At 35.5% G+C, this 20,355-nt stretch overlaps 1 protein-coding gene across 1 annotated transcript in view; it reads left to right on the top strand.

Moving 5' to 3' along the window:
- Positions 1 to 20,355, top strand: part of USP32 (ubiquitin specific peptidase 32) — a 142,714-nt gene that overhangs the window by 61,138 nt on the left and 61,221 nt on the right. Inside the window, exons 5-9 of the mRNA XM_065896813.1 lie at positions 8,822 to 8,953; positions 10,817 to 10,924; positions 12,775 to 12,890; positions 13,484 to 13,546; positions 15,078 to 15,161. Coding sequence (XP_065752885.1) covers positions 8,822 to 8,953; positions 10,817 to 10,924; positions 12,775 to 12,890; positions 13,484 to 13,546; positions 15,078 to 15,161 — 503 coding nt within the window. The remainder of the gene's footprint in view (positions 1 to 8,821; positions 8,954 to 10,816; positions 10,925 to 12,774; positions 12,891 to 13,483; positions 13,547 to 15,077; positions 15,162 to 20,355) is intronic.

The following is a 20,355-nucleotide window of genomic DNA, read 5'->3' as shown; positions in this document are numbered from 1 at the left end:
CTTTGCAGGCTCTTTCACTCAAAGAATATTTGGTACATTAAACTTTTCAAATAATGTGTCAAGAATGTGGAAACACAGGATAAAAATAGAGAATGTTATTAACTGATTTATAAGTAAACAGAAAATATTTATTTTAAAGCATCACTGACTCCATTTAAATTTGCGTAATGACCCAAGGTATCTAGGAAACAAAAAGGAGTTATAATTTTTCACTTGTAAATACCATTTATGTTAGAGTGCAGGTGCCTTTAATTACTTTTTCACATACGATTATAAAGTAAAATTTGAAGTCACAGTAAGTTGAACATACTGCCACTTTTAATCAAATTTTTTCTCTTCCATGTAAATCACAAATGAACCTGGGGCGCTATTTGTATTCAATACAGAGTTAGAATAACTAACTGATTTGATTTAGACAAGATTTTAGACTTTGTCATGGCCAGTACAGTTTTTAGAACTTCAGATTCCAAACTGTTGTTACCTTACCTTTCATTTAAGTTTAAGAAATTGAATTAGAACTTTTTTTGGCTGCATCACCTTGCAGGATTTTAGTTCTCCAACCAGGGATTGAACCTGGGTCCTCAGTAGTGAAAGCACTGAGTTCTAACCACTGGACTGCCAGGGAATTCCCTGAATTAGAACTTTAGCCAAAAGTCCAACTTTTTATGCTTGAGTAGATCTTAGCTAGATTTTTATCAAGACTGATATATTTTTCTTTTATAATTTGCTGTTTAAATACCTAAGGTTAGATTTCCTAAAAAGCTGTTTTTTCATCAAATATATAGTGTTTTTAATGACAAGTTAATTTTTAAACATTTTGATATTCAGAATCAGAGAACATATATAGAGAACATAAACATGTTCTGTATAGTTAAATGTTTGAAATAGTTTGGTACAAGTTTATTATTATTATTATTGATATCTGAAAGAAGATCCTACTTTCTAAGACTAACTAGTCATTTGGCTTTTTCTTGTAATAGCCTTTCCCCACCCATTTTGTTCATGGTTATTTAGCACTACATAGTGTTGGAATTTGGAGCCACGGACTATAAACTCAAAATGTAATTTGTTTTAATCAGCTTTTTACAAATTTAGTTCAGTGTATCAAATCCCCTACTATTGTACATGCATAGTCCTATCCAATCACAGTCTGGCATCTCTCTGCTTGAGTTTGAAGGCTCATCCTTTAGATGCTAACCTTTGAAACGTCTACATTCTAACCGAACTGTCTACTAATTCTAGGTTGAACTGCCATCTTTAACATTCTTTTTTTGTCACTCACTGGAAAGTAAAGTTCTCTCTTGTTTTTTTGTCTTTTATCTTGTGTCCATAGCATAAATCCTTCTATAGGTTATCTATCCTCTTCCTTATTTTTGAATAATAGCAGAATACAACGGTTATTCTTTTTGTTTTTCTGTCCTATCACTACCTGATTTTCCTAGAGACTTTTACACATGCTTTTTTACTTCTGCTTGCAATATCCTTCTTCTGCCACACTAGTTTTCCTTTCCCTGGTCAACCCTAAGATGTTCTGTGTGTACCTCTTTAAATATCAAGACTTCTAGGGCCTCACTGCTTATGTGCTCCCTGAAAACCCTGTGTCTCTGTTCCTTCACTGTACTTTCCACACTGGATTAAAATGACCCATTTTCTCTTCTATTAGAATCTAAGCATAATTATTTTGTTCACTGTCATGTCTATAATTTTTAGTGCAATGTCAGGTACATAAAATGTTTTTATTGAATGTAGAATATTAAATGATCTTGACATATAGCTCCTGTACTTTTTTTTTCCCAAAAATGCTTTGGAAGGTTCCAACTTACCACATACAGATTGAGCCCTTACTAAAGGAGGCACTATACTCCTTGAACATTATCTCATTTAATCCTTGTGCCACCTCTGAAGTTCATTTTATCTCCATTCTAAAAATGAGGAAACCACAGCTACAAGAAGTTAAAGAAACTTTCTCAAGATCAAATGGCTAATAGGTGCCAAAATTGGGATGTTTGAACCCCAGAGTGCATGCTTAGTATCATTTTAGGATTTGAAGACAGTTTATTGACACACAGTCATTTTTTTCTTTAATCTTTCATAAGCAGCTTGTAATTGCAGGTAAAAGGAGGTGGTCATGTGATAGCTGTGCTTGTGGTGAGCCATCTTCCTCAGACTCACTTTAGACAATCTTGCAGCTTCACTTTTCCAATTTCCTTTTTTTTCTCCTTGGGATACCTTCAAATGATTATTATTTTAAATTTCTCTTTAATAATTAACTTCATTTGATCCAGGCAAGGTCAGTGAATGATTCCCCATTTACCAACAGTGAAATAGGTAATTGGAAGAACTAAGATTTTAAGAACTATGTTTTAAGAACTAATTGAGAGTTTTTTTCCTTAATGATGATCATCTTTTCATAGAGTTTAGCTATATTATTTGGAAGAAAATATGTGTGCTCTTTCTTGTAAATATGTTTTTTAGAGTTTCCCTAAAATGTATCATAAGCGTGATTTCTTTTAAGTAGTAGAATCTGGATACTGAGGTAATTAATGTAGTATTTTGGGCTAATTTTAGGGCCATTGAACTCATTTTGATTGGTTTTCTTTTCTTATCTAACTCAAATTTATATAACTCAAATGCTTTATTTTAGCATTTATTATCTCAACTAAAAATATGCATATTATTATATTCCCTTGCCACATTTTAGTTTGCAATGTTAAAGCCTCCTTTCTGTAAGAGAAAAGTACTTCAGTGATTCTTAGGCCATAAACTGCCTAGTAAATCTGCATGTCCCTCCTTCATTATCCTCTTATCTGGTTGTAAATGATGTAAGGCTTAAATAGATTGCAGAAGGTCATTGCTTTTGAGAACAGGTTGCTTCCTCAGAAATGTTAAAGAACTGTGTTACTGTTTGAAAATACTTGGATATTTTGCTTGGCTTTGTTTTTGTTTTTGTTTTTAAATAAGAATCCAATTCTGGCATTAAAGAGCAATTTCTGTAGCTGGAGCCTCCGGTAAGGTGGGACTTGATTAGGATGGCCCAAAGGGCAGGCTAGAAACTATTTAGAATGTTGTAGTATGCTGCTGTTGTGAACCAGAAAAAATTATATCAATAGGTGGGTGATAAATTCATTCCTATTTAGCTGGTAAAGTATAAGTTTTGATATTTATTTATGAATTGCAAATAGAGTAACTACTGCAGTTGTTAACCTCTAACTTCTTTAAGTGAAAATAAGGTTAGTTATCTTTCCTCTCCTCAGCAATTCAGCTGCCAACTCATGTAAAATATTTGGGTAATGATAATATATATATTTTACTTTAGCATGCTTTTACAAATATTTGATTAACAAATTACAGTCTGTAACTATAAATGAACAGATCGCATAAACTTAAAAGGGAGCCGTAGCCATAACCAATCTGATCATTTTTGTCGTTCTACTTACTTGTCTTGACGTTCTACTTACTTGTCTTTCCACATTTCTACTTCAACAAAAAAAATTGTGTTTTTTAAGGAGATTAATGAACTTAGTTTTCAAAGGTAAAAACATTTGGGAGGAAGTTGATATGAATTTTCTGTGTTCTAATTTAGTGTATAAACTAAACACCAACTGATCAGAAGTACTTATTGAATACCCATTATATGCTCAGTACCTAGATGTATAAAAATGAGGGCATAGTTTCTGTCTTCCACCTTTGGTTTCAGTGTCAGATTTTTTTAATCTGAAGATCTACTACTTGGAAGAAAATTTAGAATTTGTGAAAACTGTTTCTCTGGAGGAACAGATTTCTCTTTCTTTCTTCCTTTCACATAATAAATGGAGTAAACAGACATCTTATTTAGGAAAATGAGGCAGTAATGCTCAATTTATATATCAAACTCCTGTAATTACTCTCCCTATTGCTAAAAGTTTAAATTATTCCTCTTAAATAAATTCAGTCATCTGGGTATTTGAAGTAGATACTTCTGTTAAAAAAAAAAAAAGAAAACTGTGGAAATTCCCTGGTGGTCCAGTGGTTAAGACTCGGCACTTTCACTACAGTGGCCCGGGTTCAAACCCTGGTCGGGGAACTAAAATCCCTCAAGCTGTGCAGCACAGCCAAAAAAACTTTAAGAAAAAAAAAAAAAAGACAGAAAAACCAAAACTGCTAAGGACTAGAGAATGAATACTTTGAAATCACTGGAAATTTAAAATACATTGTTCTTGTCTTGCCAGGTAACTTGTAAGCTACTTGTCCATTAAATATTTCTGGAGTGCTCAAAATGTACCAGATATTATTCTAAGTTTTAGAATATAGCAATGAATAAAATAGACCAAAAAGCCTGCCTACAAGGAGCATATGTTCTAGTTGGAGGAAACAACAAAGAAAACAAATAAGTCTTCGAGAACAAAGTAAAGCAGGGAAGAGGGATGAAGGAGCATCATTGGATGGGATGCAGTTTAGAAGATCCGAGAATATGACATCGAGTAAAGATCTGAAAGAGTTGTAATAGCCATGCAGGTATCTTGCAAGAAGAGTGTTAAAAAAGTTTTGAAGCAGCATGATTCTGCTTAAATTTTTCTTCTGAAATGATGTTTTTATTCTTAGTGAAATTAACTCCCCCCGCTTTTTATGAATTGTCTGTCTTGTACTTGTTAATTTATTGTAGTCTTAATGCTTTTTAATTCCGTGTATTGATGATTTAAACTCACTTCTGTTCTTAGCTGCCCACTAGGCTATTCCTTTTTTTTTTTTTGCGGTACGCGGGCCTCTCACTGTTGTGGCCTCTCCCGCTGCGGAGCACAGGCTCCGGACGCGCAGGCTCAGAGGCCATGGCTCACGGGCCCAGACACTCTGCAGCATGTGGGATCTTCCCAGACCAGGGCACAAACCTGCGTCCCCTGCATCGGCAGGCGGACTCTCAACCACTGCGCCACCAGGGAAGCCCTAGGCTATTCTTAACTCAGCAGTCAAGAGTGATCCTGTGGGTTGGATCATGTCACTCCTCTGCATTAGATCCTCCAGTGGTTCACAATTTCACTTAAAATCAAAGTCCTTACAGTGGCCTATATAATCTGACCCCCATTTTCTTACTGACTTTTATTTTTGGATATTTGTTTCTTGTGGGGAAATTGCTATTATTGTTATGCTTTTTCTCTTTTATATTTTCTTACATGTTATTAATGAGATATAGGAAAAGCATTGATTTTTATATATTTATTTTATATCCCTACAGGTTTTTAAACTCAATTATAATTTTTAAATGTTTTCTCTTTGAGTTGTTTTGGAATGCATTCTACTTATAATGCAAATAATAACCTTGCTTATTTTCTAACATTATACTTCATATTCATATCTTATTGCATTGGTGAGAATTTTCAGAATCATGTTAAATAACAGGGGAAGGGTTCTACTTTAGGTTGGGAAGTAGAAAGACATGAAGGATCTTCATTCCTATTTTAATAACATGAAATCACTACATAAACCAAACAATCATAATCTTTAAAGCCACTGAAGACATTTCAATACAAAGAAATCTTAAAAAAAAAAACAAAACTGAATTCCAGAGGGACAAGTGCTTCCTAGGTAATCAAAGGATATAAAGGTGCTTTCATTTCTGAGGCCAGAGGCTGAGATTGGGGCTAAGGCTGCCAGAAGAGTGTGCCTGCCTGAGGACAGTCTTTGCTGGGATAAGAAGAAGCCAGCCAAACTTTGAAAAACCTGTTTCAGATTTAAATCTGAAGGAACCGCAAGTGCAAAGATAATCATCTCCGCCCTGTAATTCTGTCCTGTGGAAATTTTGCTGAGACTGGGGTTAGGCAGTTTCATGACCTCATAATTTTGAAGTCTCAAAATCTTGAAGGTTGCAGTCTCAAGGCTCTGTGGTCCTGAGCTGCTGTCATTTTATGGAGTTGCAGTCTTGAAGTCCTGTGGTTATGCAATTTCAACACAGGGATTGACAAACATTTTCTTTAAAAGGCAAATAGTTAATATTTCAGACTTGTAGGCCATATGGCTCTTTGTTACAATTACTCAACTCTGCCATTGTAACACATTAGCAACCATAAACTAAATGTAAGTACATGGCATTGTTGTGTTCTAATAAAACATTATTTATACAAACATGTATGCAGCCTTCAGGCTGGAGTTTATAGATCTCCAGGTTCAAAAACTAGCAGTTTCTGAGCTCTCCTGAATAGAAATCTGAGCTCACCTTCAGAACATTTGAACTAGAGGTAAACTTAGTCTAACCAAAGCTGCAACTAAACTTCTATCCAAATCTGTCATGATTAATGATATCAGATGGACATTATGGACTGGGTGTTTCCTGTTTTCATCATTGCTCTGTGTAGATACTGATTTCCATCTGGTATCATTTAATTTAGTCTGAAGAACATCCTTTAACATTCCTTTTGGTACCGTTCTGCTATTGATGAATTCTCTCAGCTTTTGTTTGTCCAAAAAATACTTTATTTTGCCTTTGTTTTTGAAGGATATTTTCATAGGATATAGAATTTGAGATTAACAGGTTTTTTTTTTCTCCTTTCAAACCCTTTTTTCCCCCCATTAATCTTCTGGCTCCCTTGTTTCTGAAGAGAAATCATTGCTTATCTTAGTTCCTGTGTTTGTAATGTATTGTTTCTCCCCTCTCATGCTGCTTTTAAGATTTTTACTTTATCAGCAGTTGGATCGTGTCTTGCCTTGGTTTGGTTTTCCTTGAATTTTTCTTGCACAAGTTTCACTGAACTTCTGGATCTATGGGATTATGGTTTTAATCAAATTTGAAATTTTTTCAGCTGTTATTTGTTTTAAATATTTTCTGCCCACTCTTTTCTGGGACCCCAGTAACATGTATGCTATACTTTTGGTATTGTCTTACAGGTCACTAAGAGTCTACTAATTTTTTCAGACTTTTTTTTTCTCCTTATGCTTCCATTTGGATAGTTTCTGTTGCTCAGTCTTCAGGTTCACTGACCTTTCCTCTGTATTTTTTAATCTGCAGTTAATCTCCCATGAATTTTTAAAATTTCAAGTACAGTTGACCCTCCATATCCACAGATTTAGCATCCACAGATTCAACCAATTGGGGATTGAAAATATTTGAAAAAAAGTTTTTTCCAGAAAGTTCCAAAAAACAAAACTTGAATTTGCCACGCACCAGCAACTGTATATATAGCATTTACATTTTATTAGGTATTATAAGTAATCTAGAGATGATTTAAAGTATACAGGAGGATGTGCGTTGGTTATATGCAAATACTATACCATTTTATATAAGGGCCTTGAGCATCCTTGGATTTTGGTATCCATGGGGGTCCTGGAACCAATCTCCTATGGATACCAAGGGATGATTGTATTGTACTCTTCATCTCTAGTAGTTTCATTTGGTACTTTTTTTTTTTAATAGTTTCCGTTTCTCTTTTCAATATAGTCATGGTTTTCCTTAAATTCTGGAGATATTTATAATGGATGTTTTAAAGCCTTGTCTACTAATTCCATCATCTCTGTTATTTCTATGGCTTTTTCTATTGACTGGTTTTTATCCTGGTTTTGGATCGCTTTTTCCTGCTGTTTTATGTACATATATATATTTGGATGCTAGACATTGTGAGTGTTATATGGCTAATGGATTCTGTTGTCATCCTTTAAAATAGGAAGTTTGTTTTGTTTCGATAGGCAGTTATTTGTGGATCAGGTTGATATTTTCTAGAATTTTTTTTAAAGTCTTTTGGGGGCAAGTCTGGAGTAGCCTTTACTCTAAGAGTTAGTTTTTCCCCTACTGATTAAGTGACCCTCTGAGTCTGTGAATGCTCCCAGTGTTCAACAAGGTATCTCCGCTCTGGCTGGTCAGAACTTAGGCATTTCCTAGCCCAGCCTCAATGAATTTCACTCTATGCATACATAGCTTAGTACTCTGCTAAAACTCAGTAAGACTCCTGTTCATATTTCTGGAGCTCTTTCTCTACATAACTCTTTCCTCTCCAGTATTCTGCCCTGTAAACTTGATCTACCTCAACCTCCCTGAACTACAAGTTCTATTCTTAACTCAGTGAAATTTCACTGCTTAGGTTCCTCATACCTTGCCAAGGTCTGGGAAGAGGCTGCAGGCAGAAAGCCAGGGTAATGGAAAGACTCACCTTGTTTGTTTTCCAAATCTTACTTTAGTTCCTTGGAGGGAAAAAAAACAACAGCAACAACAGTGCACATATAGAATGTAACCATAGTTGGAGTTTACCTGTGATTTTTTTTTTTTAAATACATCTTCTGATGAATGAGGAGAAAAAGATTTTCATGATGCCCCTATTACCTATCACATTATAAATCCTGTTCTACCTTCTGTCTTATGTATTGACTTTATTACCTATAACATCTTTTGTCATGTTCATTTATTTAATAAGTATTGAATGTGTGTAGTTACCATATCGACAGGATGGATCAGACATGGTATCCTGCTATTAGGATGTTTATAGTATAGCCAGGAGAGAATATGTATATAGAATCACTAAATCCAAGATACAGATTGAAAATTACCAAAAATGAGTACAGATAAAAATGGTGTGGGAAGCCATAAAGGTCTCAGTTGTTTCCTGTTTTACATATTGGTTTTAAATGGGGAACTGCAAAAAAAATTTTTTTCCATTTTAAAGCTTCTTATATGTTAATTTGAATTTAATTTTCATTCCATTTTAAATATAATGTATTTGTCTTTCAGAGTTTTGTTTTAGGTAATTTTTAGCAATTTAACTGGGAAATTAAAATATATCCTTAGAAGTTACATTATCAGGATAAACTAACTGCCCAGAGGAGAAGCCTGAGGTTTTATAATCTTGTTTCATTTGACTCTCAGTGGAGGAATCAGACATCATTGATCTGGAGAAACGCTATTGGTTGCTGAAGGCTCAATCCCGAACTGGACGATTTGATTTAGAGACATTTGGCCCATTGGTTTCACCACCAATTCGTCCATCTCTAAGTGAAGGTAGGAATCATTCTATTTCTACAGTGTTCCTTGCTAAACACACATAAGACCATCTTTTATTTCTAACCAATACATCTTAACTCTAAAAGGCTATAATGGGGCTTCCCTGGTGGCGCAGTGGTTGAGAGTCCGCCTGCCGATGCAGGGGACGCGGGTTCGTGCCCCGGTCCGGGAAGATCCCACATGCCGCGGAGCGGCTGGGCCCGTGAGCCATGGCCGCTGGGCCTGCGCGTCCGGAGCCTGTGCTCCGCGGCGGGAGAGGCCACAGCATTGAGAGGCCCGCGTAACGCAAAAAAAAAAAAAAAAAAAAAGGCTATAATGTTACAAGTTTGCAAATTTCTTGCAAATAGTGTAGTTCAGTGGGAAAAAAAACTAAATTGGGAATTATAGTCTTGAGCTTCCTATTCTACCTATGTAGCCTTGCATAAGTCAGTTTTGCTCTCTCACCTGTACATTCTCATATATATAAAACGTTTTGACCGAGACAGTGGTTACAAAACAGTACTCCAGTGAGGTGCCTCAGCATCTGGTGCAGGGATGAGGGAGGTGGCCACTGAGCAGGCAAAGCTCTAGGTTTCCACACATAGCCCCACCTCTTCCCTCACCGCAAGAGCCTCCACTGTTTTTATTTTACATAAGAAGGTTCCACTGGGGAATTACCTGGCTGTCCAGTGGTTAGGACTCTGCACTTTCACTGCTGAGGGCCCGGGTTCAGTCCCTGGTTGGGGAACTAAGATCCTGCAAGCCGCGTGGCATGGCACCAAAAAAAAAAAAAAAAAAGGAGATTCCACTGTTGTATCCCTCCCTCCCTCCCCTGCCCCAAAAAGATTAAGAAACCACTGGACTGGACCATCTCTATGCTCCCCACTTAGCCCTAAACTTTTCATTGCTATAACTTAAAAAAAAAAAGTTAGTAATGCAAAGGGTAGTTGTTGGTGATATCACAAAAACCATATTTGGAATCTGAATACTTGGGTTCTGCTTCTGGTTCAGACCTTTTTAAACTTTTCTAACTTTTGGCAAGTCATGTAACTACTTCTAGCTTTGATTTTCTACTCTTTAAACTGAGGGCACAGAAGTAGAGTCTTACAGACAATCTGTATTCTTCACATTCCCAGTGTATTTCAGAAATACCTGTTTGGGGAGCCAGAACAGATGGGGCTTGTACCTACTTCAAAGGTGCAGTTGTGTTTTTACCTTTCTAGAATTGGAGAGTGATAAGTCATTTTATTTGAAAACAAAATTATTCCATTTCTATTTTTTACAAAAAGTTTGAAAACCACAGGATTATATTATAAATTCCCTTTTATTTCTGAATTTTAAAATAGTTATAAATATTAAGTAATACAAAGAAGACTGCAGTACAGAATTTCTTTCTTTGGTAATATAGTGTGTTATTTTTCTTTGCTTCATGAAAGAGCTTAATGGAGCTTATTAATAACAACACAGTATATCTTTGATATGCAGTTCGACTTTTCTTCTTTTTTCATTTTTCTTCTTAGTCTTTCCAAATAAGGATAATTCTGGTCTCTGACATTTTTTTTCAGTTCTTGATTTTTTAAACTGATTTTTATTTTTTACATGCTAAAGTCATTTTGAGCTATAGGAATTGATATAAAATAGAGACAGGCAGGCAAACAAAACCAAACACTAAATGATAGTAATGTATTTTCTGCTAGAAAGTTAAGTTTTATAATTATACCAGGAAAAAGAGAAATACTTCCTAGGACAATGGGAACTACTGATAAACTTTTTTTTTTAATTCAGTCAGTTTATGGGAGTCATGCCTCCTTTCATAAACATGTCATTATTACCATTAGGACGTTTGTTTGTTGTGATTTACGTTGTCTTCCTATTTTACAGGTTTGTTTAATGCTTTTGATGAAAATCGTGACAATCACATAGATTTTAAGGAGATATCCTGTGGGTTATCAGCCTGTTGCAGAGGACCCCTGGCTGAAAGACAAAAATGTAAGTGTGTTAAACACTGTCACAAAATTTACAAACTATACAGCGAAAAAAATCAGCATTCATTCATATAAAAATCATCTGTGGATTGAGGCTTGAATTTTCATTACTCTGGCAAATAGCAGTCTCATGTTGAGGTTTTACTGAGGTCTCTGTAAGGATTCAGTCACCTATTTTCTGTGGAGTGATTTGGGATTTGTCATTAGTAAGGGGGTTGATCTTTCCAGATGAATGTGCAGCTCATGATAAATGAACTACATCAGTCATGATGTATTTGAAAATGTTAAGCATTTCGAAAATGTTTTCTGGTAGTCTATAGAGAATTTTGTGTCTTGCATGACTTGAAGTGTAACTTATTTTCTGTCACTTGAATACATTAGTATTTTATTAGCAAAATGAAATTTATGATCAAAACACAGTTTTATTAAATACTAAAATGGTCTTTTAAGCCTAACTAAAATGTTATAGTGTAATTTATAAGCATATTGAATTAATAAATCTTAACTATTTTGAGAAAATGCAACAGTTTAGGTTCCAACATTTAATTGGAACCTAATTCTAATATATTTACAAGTGTCATTATCTCTGTGTCTTTCTAAAATACAGCTTCACAGATGTTGCCTATGTGGGGTATGCTACTTGTTATTTGATATTCTTCAGTAATGTGCTGTGATGCACTCCATTGATTTAATAGCATAATTATTATGGGAGTATATGAAATAGATAAGAATGTAATCTAAAAAATGTATATTTCTTTTTTCTTCCCTGATATGGTATACCATTATTCCAACCTGGCTTTACGATAGATTATTTGTTCCCATTAAAGTTCATATATTAAATAAAGAGGCCGAAATCTTTGCTTTTCAATTGAGGTTTATTATTGCCTTAAAAAAATTTTTAATTTCTTTTTTGCTAGTGGAAGTTAATAAACTAGAGTGATTCATTTGATGTTAATTAGCAAAGTGCTGCTATTTCTAATTCTTAGTCTGTTGTATATAAACAAAGAATTGAAGAGTTGAAATTGTTCTTTGGCAAAAAATGAGTGTGCCTTAATTACGTTGGAGAGGCAAAATCTTTATACAGTTATCCCTCAGTATCTGCTGGGGATTGGTTCTGGGACCTCCTCGGATACCAAAATCCATGTATACTCAAGTCCTTGTATAAAATGGCATAGTATTTGCATATAACCTATGCACATCTTGTGTACTTTAAATCATCTCTAGGTTACTTATAATACCTAATACAATGTAAATAGTTGTAAATACAATGTAGATGCTATGTAAATAGTTGCCAGTGTGGCAAATTCAAGTTTTGCTCTTGGGGACTTTATGGAAAATTTTTTTCTTAATTTTTATATATTTTCGATCTGTGGTTGTTTGAATCTGCAAATGTGGAACCTGTGGATACAGAGGGCCAACTGTACCACCTTGTTATTGTTGATTCTTAATGTAGATGGAACATTTTCAACATTGTGAGAATCAACTCTGAAGTGATCGGTTTTAAATATTAGAAATTAATTTAAAGGCTTGAATTACCTCCTCAAAATCTGTGAGGTATTGTACAGTAATTTGGCTCTTATTTTTCAGTTTGCAAGGAATTTAACTCTAGATTTGGGGGAAGGATAGGGTTCTCCAACCTGGCTAACGATGTAGATAGAGAGACTTAGCAAGTATGTGCAGGAAATCCTACAAGTTCAGAGGACTTTAATGACAGTCTGCTCCAGATGAGCAGACTTAATCCAGAATATACTTGCTTAAGAAACTAAGTAATTTTACTAAGGCAGCTTCCAGTAAAACATATTGTACTTCAGAATATAAAAGTGATTTCCCTTCATAAGAGTTTCTTTTCTTTAGTTTGCTTCAAGGTGTTTGATGTTGACCGTGATGGAATTCTCTCCAGGGTTGAACTGAGAGACATGGTGGTTGCACTCTTAGAGGTCTGGAAGGACAACCGCACCGATGACATCCCGGTAAATTCTGGTTGTATACATGTTGTTGCATGTAAATTTCCAACAGGAAAATGGAGTGAAAAATTTTAAAAAGAGATCAAGAGAAAGGGATTTGTTATTACCTCTAGTTGCTATATTATGCTACTCAAAATATCCATAGCTGAAGGTACAAAACTAGAAAAAGAATTTGCCTTAGAAAATTTCATAAACTGAATGTATTGAGTAAAGTAAAAATGAAACCAGAGGGGAATTGTCTTAATTTTTTAAAGCAAGTGTAACAATCTATTAATGGTAATTTTAAAAAATACTTGACCTGGGCTTCCCTGGTGGCGCAGTGGTTGGGAATCCGCCTGCCGATGCAGGGCACACGGGTTTGTGCCCTGGTCTGGGAAGATCCCACATGCCGCGGAGTGGCTGGGCCCGTGAGCCATGGCCGCTGAGCCTGCGCGTCCGGAGCCTGTGCTCTGCAACGGGAGAGGCCACAACAGTGAGAGGCCCACGTACCGCAAAAAAAAAAAAAAAACTTGACCAAAATATCGTATACCTTAGTCACTGACTAATAAAGATGATATCTACTCTTTTCTAATTACTTCTTGGGGTTTCTGTTTTTAAAGGAATTACACATAGATCTATCTGACATTGTAGAAGACATATTGAATGCACATGACACCACAAAGGTGAGTCTCGCTGGGACTAATCCTTTTCTAAAAATACCTTGTACTCTGAATTGGTTTATATAGTTTATATATATATTTAAACCTCTTCTACATCATCCCCACCAAGTGCTTATTTGGATCTGTTGTTACAACACCTCCAAGTTGTCTCTAAAGATAGCCCATTCCATCTTTAAACAACTCCATTAAGTGTTATATACGTAAAAACATTTATTATATTTTATAAGCTAGGCATTTTATAAAAATTAAGTAGACACAGCCCTTGCTATCATTTATAATCTTTATTTCTCCCATTTGAATAAGTTATGGTAGGGCTAACCTTATACTGAGTGAAAGAATGCACAGAAAAAAAGAACACATACTGTATGATTCCATTTATATGAAGTTCGAGAACAGAGGCAGAACTTAAAAATGGTAATAGGTGTTACAACAGTGATTTCGGGGATGAGTGATTTAACTGGGGAGGACCATAAGGATATTTGGGATGATGGAAATGACCTTTTATCTCAGTCTGGGTGGTACATATATTCTTTTAAAAAATTTAAAAAGTAATATTGGTAAAGATCTCTTCTGAGTTCTTTAATGGCAGCCAGAATAAGCATGTAATCAATAGCTTATATATATTTTGCCTTCTGTATGAAAATGTAATTTTTGGTACACTTTGACACCAAGAAAATATTGCTTTACTCAACTTATAAGAGTAATGTTAAATTGTATTTTGGGGAAATGTAATGTAGATACTCATTTTTTATATTTATTAAATACTTTTAAATCTCTAAGAATTCTGATAAAATTGCCAGATATTTCTAAGAAGGTCTTAGAAAATTGTTAGGGTCAAAGGGCATAATCCAAAGAGTCTGCAAAAATGCTTTCAAAATTAGTAAATGCTGGGGCTTCCCTGGTGGCACAGTGGTTGAGAATCTGCCTGCCAATGCGGGGGACATGGGTTCGAGCCCTGGTCTGGGAGGATCCCACATGCCGTGAGCCACAGTTACTGAGCCTGTGCGTCTGGAGCCTGTGCTCCGCAGCAAGAGAGGCCGCAATAGTGAGAGGCCCGCGCACCGTGATGAAGAGTGGCCCCTACTTGCCGCAACTAGAGAAAGCCCTCGCACAGAAACAAAGAGCCAACACAGCCATAAATAAATAAATAAATAAATAAATAAATAAATAAATAAATAAATAAATAAATAAAATTTAAAAAAAAATTAGTAAATGCTTCATTTTCCCTACTCAGGGCCTTTTGTGGGTTCCGTAAGTAACCTTTGAACCAGAAGATACTGGGAGTTATTTCCCAGGTCTTATTGGAGGAAGAAGATTGTTGGTGATAAATTGTCCTCATTGCCATTGACTATTTCAACAAAATTTGGTTACTTTTAAACTTATCCTAGCTGGCCTACTTCTCAGATGAACACATAGCATCTACCTTAAATTATTGGTTTTCTTTCAGACATATGACAATTAGAAGTTTAATAAACCAGATTTTATTCAAACACTATAAAAAATGAGATCTTTTAAAATACTGTTTTTCTTTCAGATGGGCCATCTTACTCTAGAAGACTATCAAATCTGGAGTGTGAAAAATGTTCTTGCCAATGAATTTTTGAATCTACTTTTCCAGGTATGTTTAAGGTAAATGACAGGTACAGAGGACAGTGGTACCAGTAGTTCTGCACCTTTTCCATATGTAATAGTTATTACAACTAGGCTACAAAACCATATATTATAAAAAGAACTACATTATCCCGTACACGACCTGAAGGATGGTGAGAGAGCATGAGTGCCTACTGAAGTTTCTCAAAGTCATGAGACGATAGGAGGGTAGAATAGAGCTGATTATGTTTATCTTACAAGTAATGACAGAGGAGAATGTAGACACATAAAGAATAATTTGCTATTTTTCTTCATTGTTGTCTTGTTTAAAGGCCCCTCCTAACAAGTAAGGCTGTGTGAACAGAGAGATGGATCGTAAGTAGGCAGCTGTAAATTTTTCACAAAATATACAATCTTCCCAGTTAGGAGATTATCTTAGATGCAAGACTGTTTCTCAGTTTTGTTTTTTTTTCTAATTCTTTAGAAGGTCTAAAAAAGATTGAAGGAGAAGGAGGAAAGAATAGCTGCTAGGAGTGAGCAGCCATATTTTAACTGTTCCCAGTTAAAATACTTCTCTTGCTCCAATTAAAAAAAATAACTTATGGTTTCCCATTTTTCATGGTTCTTTATAAATATTTGTTGATTTAATAGTGATATTTTAGATTCTCCTTATTATATTTTCCTTTCCTTGTAAAAGCATCCCTGTGAAAGTCAGAAAGGTTTAGTATCTTTGTATGTATCATGATCTTCCATTGCAAATAAAGAGTAACTTGTCTGTGACACAACGATGTTAGAATACATGGAAATTGAACTCTTCCTTATAGCTAATGACTAATTAATGTATATTTAAAGCATATGCAATCTGATAAGCCTATAATATCCATATAAATCACTCAGCTGCTCCACTATCAGTTTTCAGCAGGGATTTAAGTTGATGGCTTTGTAAAATAAAAAATGTACAAAAATAATATAAATCACTACTATAAACAGAAATGACTTGCTTGGTAATACGAAAATTGATCAGCTATTTTTTTATCTCATTTAAAATAATATTCTCAACTACTTTAAGTCATAATTAGTTATATAAACATTTTGACCACTTAAGTAAACTTTATGTTCACTTAATATGAGTAAGCAGACTGTTATGCTAATTAGTTTTATTTTCTATCTGTGTCTTAAAATAGAGTTAGCTGGTAAGTTCAGTGATAAAAGTTTGAATTATGCTCTTATTTTATTTGCCAAGATCCCACTCTTGCCTGAGTATTTAAGTGTAACATAAGTATCAGTAGAATTAGTAAACCATTCCTGTGGTAATACTTTATTTTCAATCCTTTTTAATAAACTCAGTGCCCAATATTTTGCAGAGGAAGCATGCTAAACATGAGCAGGATCTTCTATCTTATACATTTGTCAGAAAGTATCAAATGTTAAATAATGTGGTAAGCAGAATAACTCAGCCTACCCCCACCCCCACCAATATCCATGCCCTAATCCTTGGAACCTGTGAATATGTTATTTTACATGGCAAAGGGGATTTTGCAGATGTATCAGTTTAAGGACTCTGAGATGGGGAGATTGGCCTGTATTATCCAGATGGGTCCAGTCTAATCACATGAGTCCTTAAAAGTGGAAAATCTTTCTCAGCTGTGGTCAGAGAGAAAGAAATGACGTTGGAAGAAGAGTGAGAGAGGTGCAAGTGGCTAGCTTTGAAGAAAGAGGAAGGGGCCGCGAGCAAAGGAATGTGGGTGAACTCTAGAAGCTGGAAAAGGCAAGGAAGCATATTCTTCCTTTGACCTCTGGAAAGGAATACAGACAGCCCTGTTGCCGTCTTAATTTTTAGCCTAGTGAGATCCATGCCTTACTTTTGACCTACATAACAGTAAGATAATGAATTTGTGCTGTTTTAAGCTGCAAATTTTGTGATAATTTGTTACAGCAGTGATAAAAAAAAACCGATACAGAGGGAGGTAATCCGTATTTATGGATTGGAAGGCTCAATAGTTTAAAGATGTCAATTCCCCTTCAGTTGATTTAAAGATTTGTGCACTCACAATCAGAATCCCAAAAAGTTCATTGTTGTCATTGTGTTTTTGCAGAACTTGACAAGCTGATTCTAAATACACAGAAAAGTATGAAGGGCCAAAAATAAAAATAGCAAAGGTGATATTAAAGAACAGTGGACTTGTATTACCAGATATTAGAACTTGTTATAAAATAACAGTATTAAGACAATGTGATATCTGCATAAAGTTAGACAAACCAGTGGAACAGTATTGAGAGTTCTTAAACAGACCTACATAGGTGTGATCACTTGATTTATAACAAAGAAGACATTGCATTGCAGATGCAAAGGGGTGGTCTTTTCAGTAAGTGGTACTGAATTAATTAGTATTCATATGGTGAAAACATGCATCATTATTCCCACCCCATTATAATACATGAAAAGTAATTTAGGTAGATTATAAATCTAATAAATTTGAACGGTAAACAATAAAATGTCTAGAAAATAATATAGGAGATATTTTAATGACTTTGAGGTGGCAAAGAGTTCTTAAACAGGACGCACGCAGCAACGAAGACCCAATGCAGCCAAAATACTTCCAGAGAGCACTAAGCATAAAGAAAAGTTTTAAGTTGGACTCCAGTAAAATTAAGAATTCTTTTTATCAAGAGATACCATTAAGAAAATGAAAAGAGGGACTTCCCTGACGGTCCAGTGGTTACGATGCCGCGCTTCCAATGCAGGGGACACGGGTTCGATCTCTGGTTGGGAAACTAGGATTCCCCATGCCACGCAGTGGGGCGGAAAAAAAGAAAAGAAAAGATAAGAATATATTTGCTATACCTGTATCCAACAAAAGACTTTCATATAGGGCATACAAAGAGCAAAAATCAATGAAAAAAAGGCAGAAGCTCAATATCAAAGTGTACAAAAAACTTGAACGGGTGCTTCACAAACGAGAATATCCAAATAGCTAATAATTATGAAAGGGGGCTAACTTCTTTAGTCATAATGGAAATACATTTTAAAATCACTCTTGGAGTACCATTAGACATCCATTAGAATGGTTAGCTTTGAGGTGATATGAAGCATTGTTGAGGATAACAAGAAACTGGAACTCTTACACATTGCCAGTAGGAATATAAATTCTTACAAGTATTTTGGAAGTTGTTTGGCTGTTTTTATGTATACTCTGTGACTCAGCAAATCTACCCCATGTATGTACCCTACAGAAACTTGTATATCTGAGCACCAAGAAACATAGAATAAGTTCTTATAATCATTTTTTGTTACAACCCCAAACAGAAAATGACCCGAGTACCTATCAACAATAAATACATAAACAGAAATGGTGGCACATGCATACATATGGTTTAATTTAAAACAGTAAAGATAAATATACTAGTGCTACACACAACCACATGGATGAATCTTACATAATTTTGAGTGGAAAATACTGGACCAGAAAATTCAAAAGCAGACAAAACCAATCCATGGTGGTAGAATTTAGTATAGTGAACACATTAAAGGGGTACAGTGGTGTCTGGGAAAGAACTCAAAGTGGAACTTTGGGAGAGGTAGCAATGTTCTGTTTCTTGACTGGATGAAGGTTACATAGGTGTGTTTACTTTGTGAAAAGTCACTAAACTGTACACTTAAGATTTGTTCACTTTTATCACTTTGCTGTACATGTGAAACTAACACAATATTGTAAATCAGCTATACTTCAATTAAAAAATCTTTTTAAAATATTGTTCAATTTTAAGCATGTATATTATATTTCCTTTTCATCAAGTTTGCTTACAAAAACCCAGATACCTGTGCTTCCCTCGTGGCGCAGTGGTTAAGAATCCACCTGCCAATGCAGGAGACACAGGTTTGAGCCCTAGTCCAGGAAGATCCCACATGCCGTGGAGCCACTAAGCCCGTGCACCACAACTACTGAACCTGCGCTCTAGAGCCCACGAGCGACAACTACTGAGCCCATGAGCCACAACTACTGAAACCTGTGCGCCCTAGAGCCCGTGCTCTGCAACAAGAGAAGCCACCGCAATGAGAAGCCTGCGCACCGCAACCAAGAGTAGCCCCCGCTCACCACAACTAGAGAAAGCCTGCGCGCAGCAACGAAGACCCAGCGCAGCCAAAAATAAATTAAAAAAAAACAAAACCCAAAGCCCAAGTATGCATCAGTAGGAGAATGGATAAAATGGTATTTTCAAAGTGGACTGTTACTCAGCAATAAAAAAGAATGAACTACTGATACGTGCATGAATCTTATAAACCTAATTTGTGTACTGTTAAGTAAATTGTACCTCAAAATGTAAATAAAACTATAAACAGGCATGCTGATGTATTTACAGGGAGCTGTACTAATAGCTATAATTTACTTTGAAATGCATGTAAAAATTAAGATGATGAATTGAGGAATGAATAGATTAAGTATAATAAAAATGTTAATGTTAGACTTAGGTAATGGGTATGAGGTGTTCAGTGTAAAATTCTTTCAACTTTTCTGTATTTTTGAAAATTTTCATGTTAAATGTTGGGGGAAAAATCATATCTTTTGTGATGATATTTAGAGAAGGCAAATAAATTGAGGAGAAAATGAGCCTTAAAAAGCATATTTAGGGCTTCCCTGGTGGCGCAGTGGTTGAGAGTCCGCCTGCCGATGCAGGGGACACGGGTTCGTGCCCCGGTCTGGGAAGATCCCACATTCCACGGAACGGCTGGGCCCGTGAGCCATGAACGCTGAGCCTGCGCATCCGGATCCTGTGCTCCGCAGTGGGAGAGGCCACAGCAGTGAGAGGCCCGCGTACCACAAAAAAAAAAAAAAGCATATTTAGCACTAGTGGCAATAATGTTTTTCTTAGAGTTGTTCAAATTGAAATGCCACCATTATCCTTCATTTTCTGTGTCCTTTTCATCTCCCCTTCACCTCTCTGCCCAGGTGCCATGGTATGCTCTTCAGATTTCAGGAAAGGAAGTAATATTCTCTATGTGAGATAATTAAGATATATAGTGTTAATGAAATATTCTGAAAAGTAGTTTCTTTCTTCCTTTCTTTCTCCTTTTCTTCCTTTCTTCCTTTCTCTGTCTCTCTCTCTGTCTCTGTCTCTTTTTTATCACGCAGAGATTTGGAAATTGTCTTCCATTGCAATGGTTTGTTTAAAAAGAAACAACAAAACAGAAAATTTAAGTTTAAAGTTCAGATTTGCTTAAG

The sequence above is a fragment of the Phocoena phocoena genome, chromosome 19, assembly GCF_963924675.1.
Source record: "Phocoena phocoena chromosome 19, mPhoPho1.1, whole genome shotgun sequence".
Classification (NCBI taxonomy): domain Eukaryota; kingdom Metazoa; phylum Chordata; class Mammalia; order Artiodactyla; family Phocoenidae; genus Phocoena; species Phocoena phocoena.
This window is presented reverse-complemented; position numbering and strand designations above follow the sequence as displayed.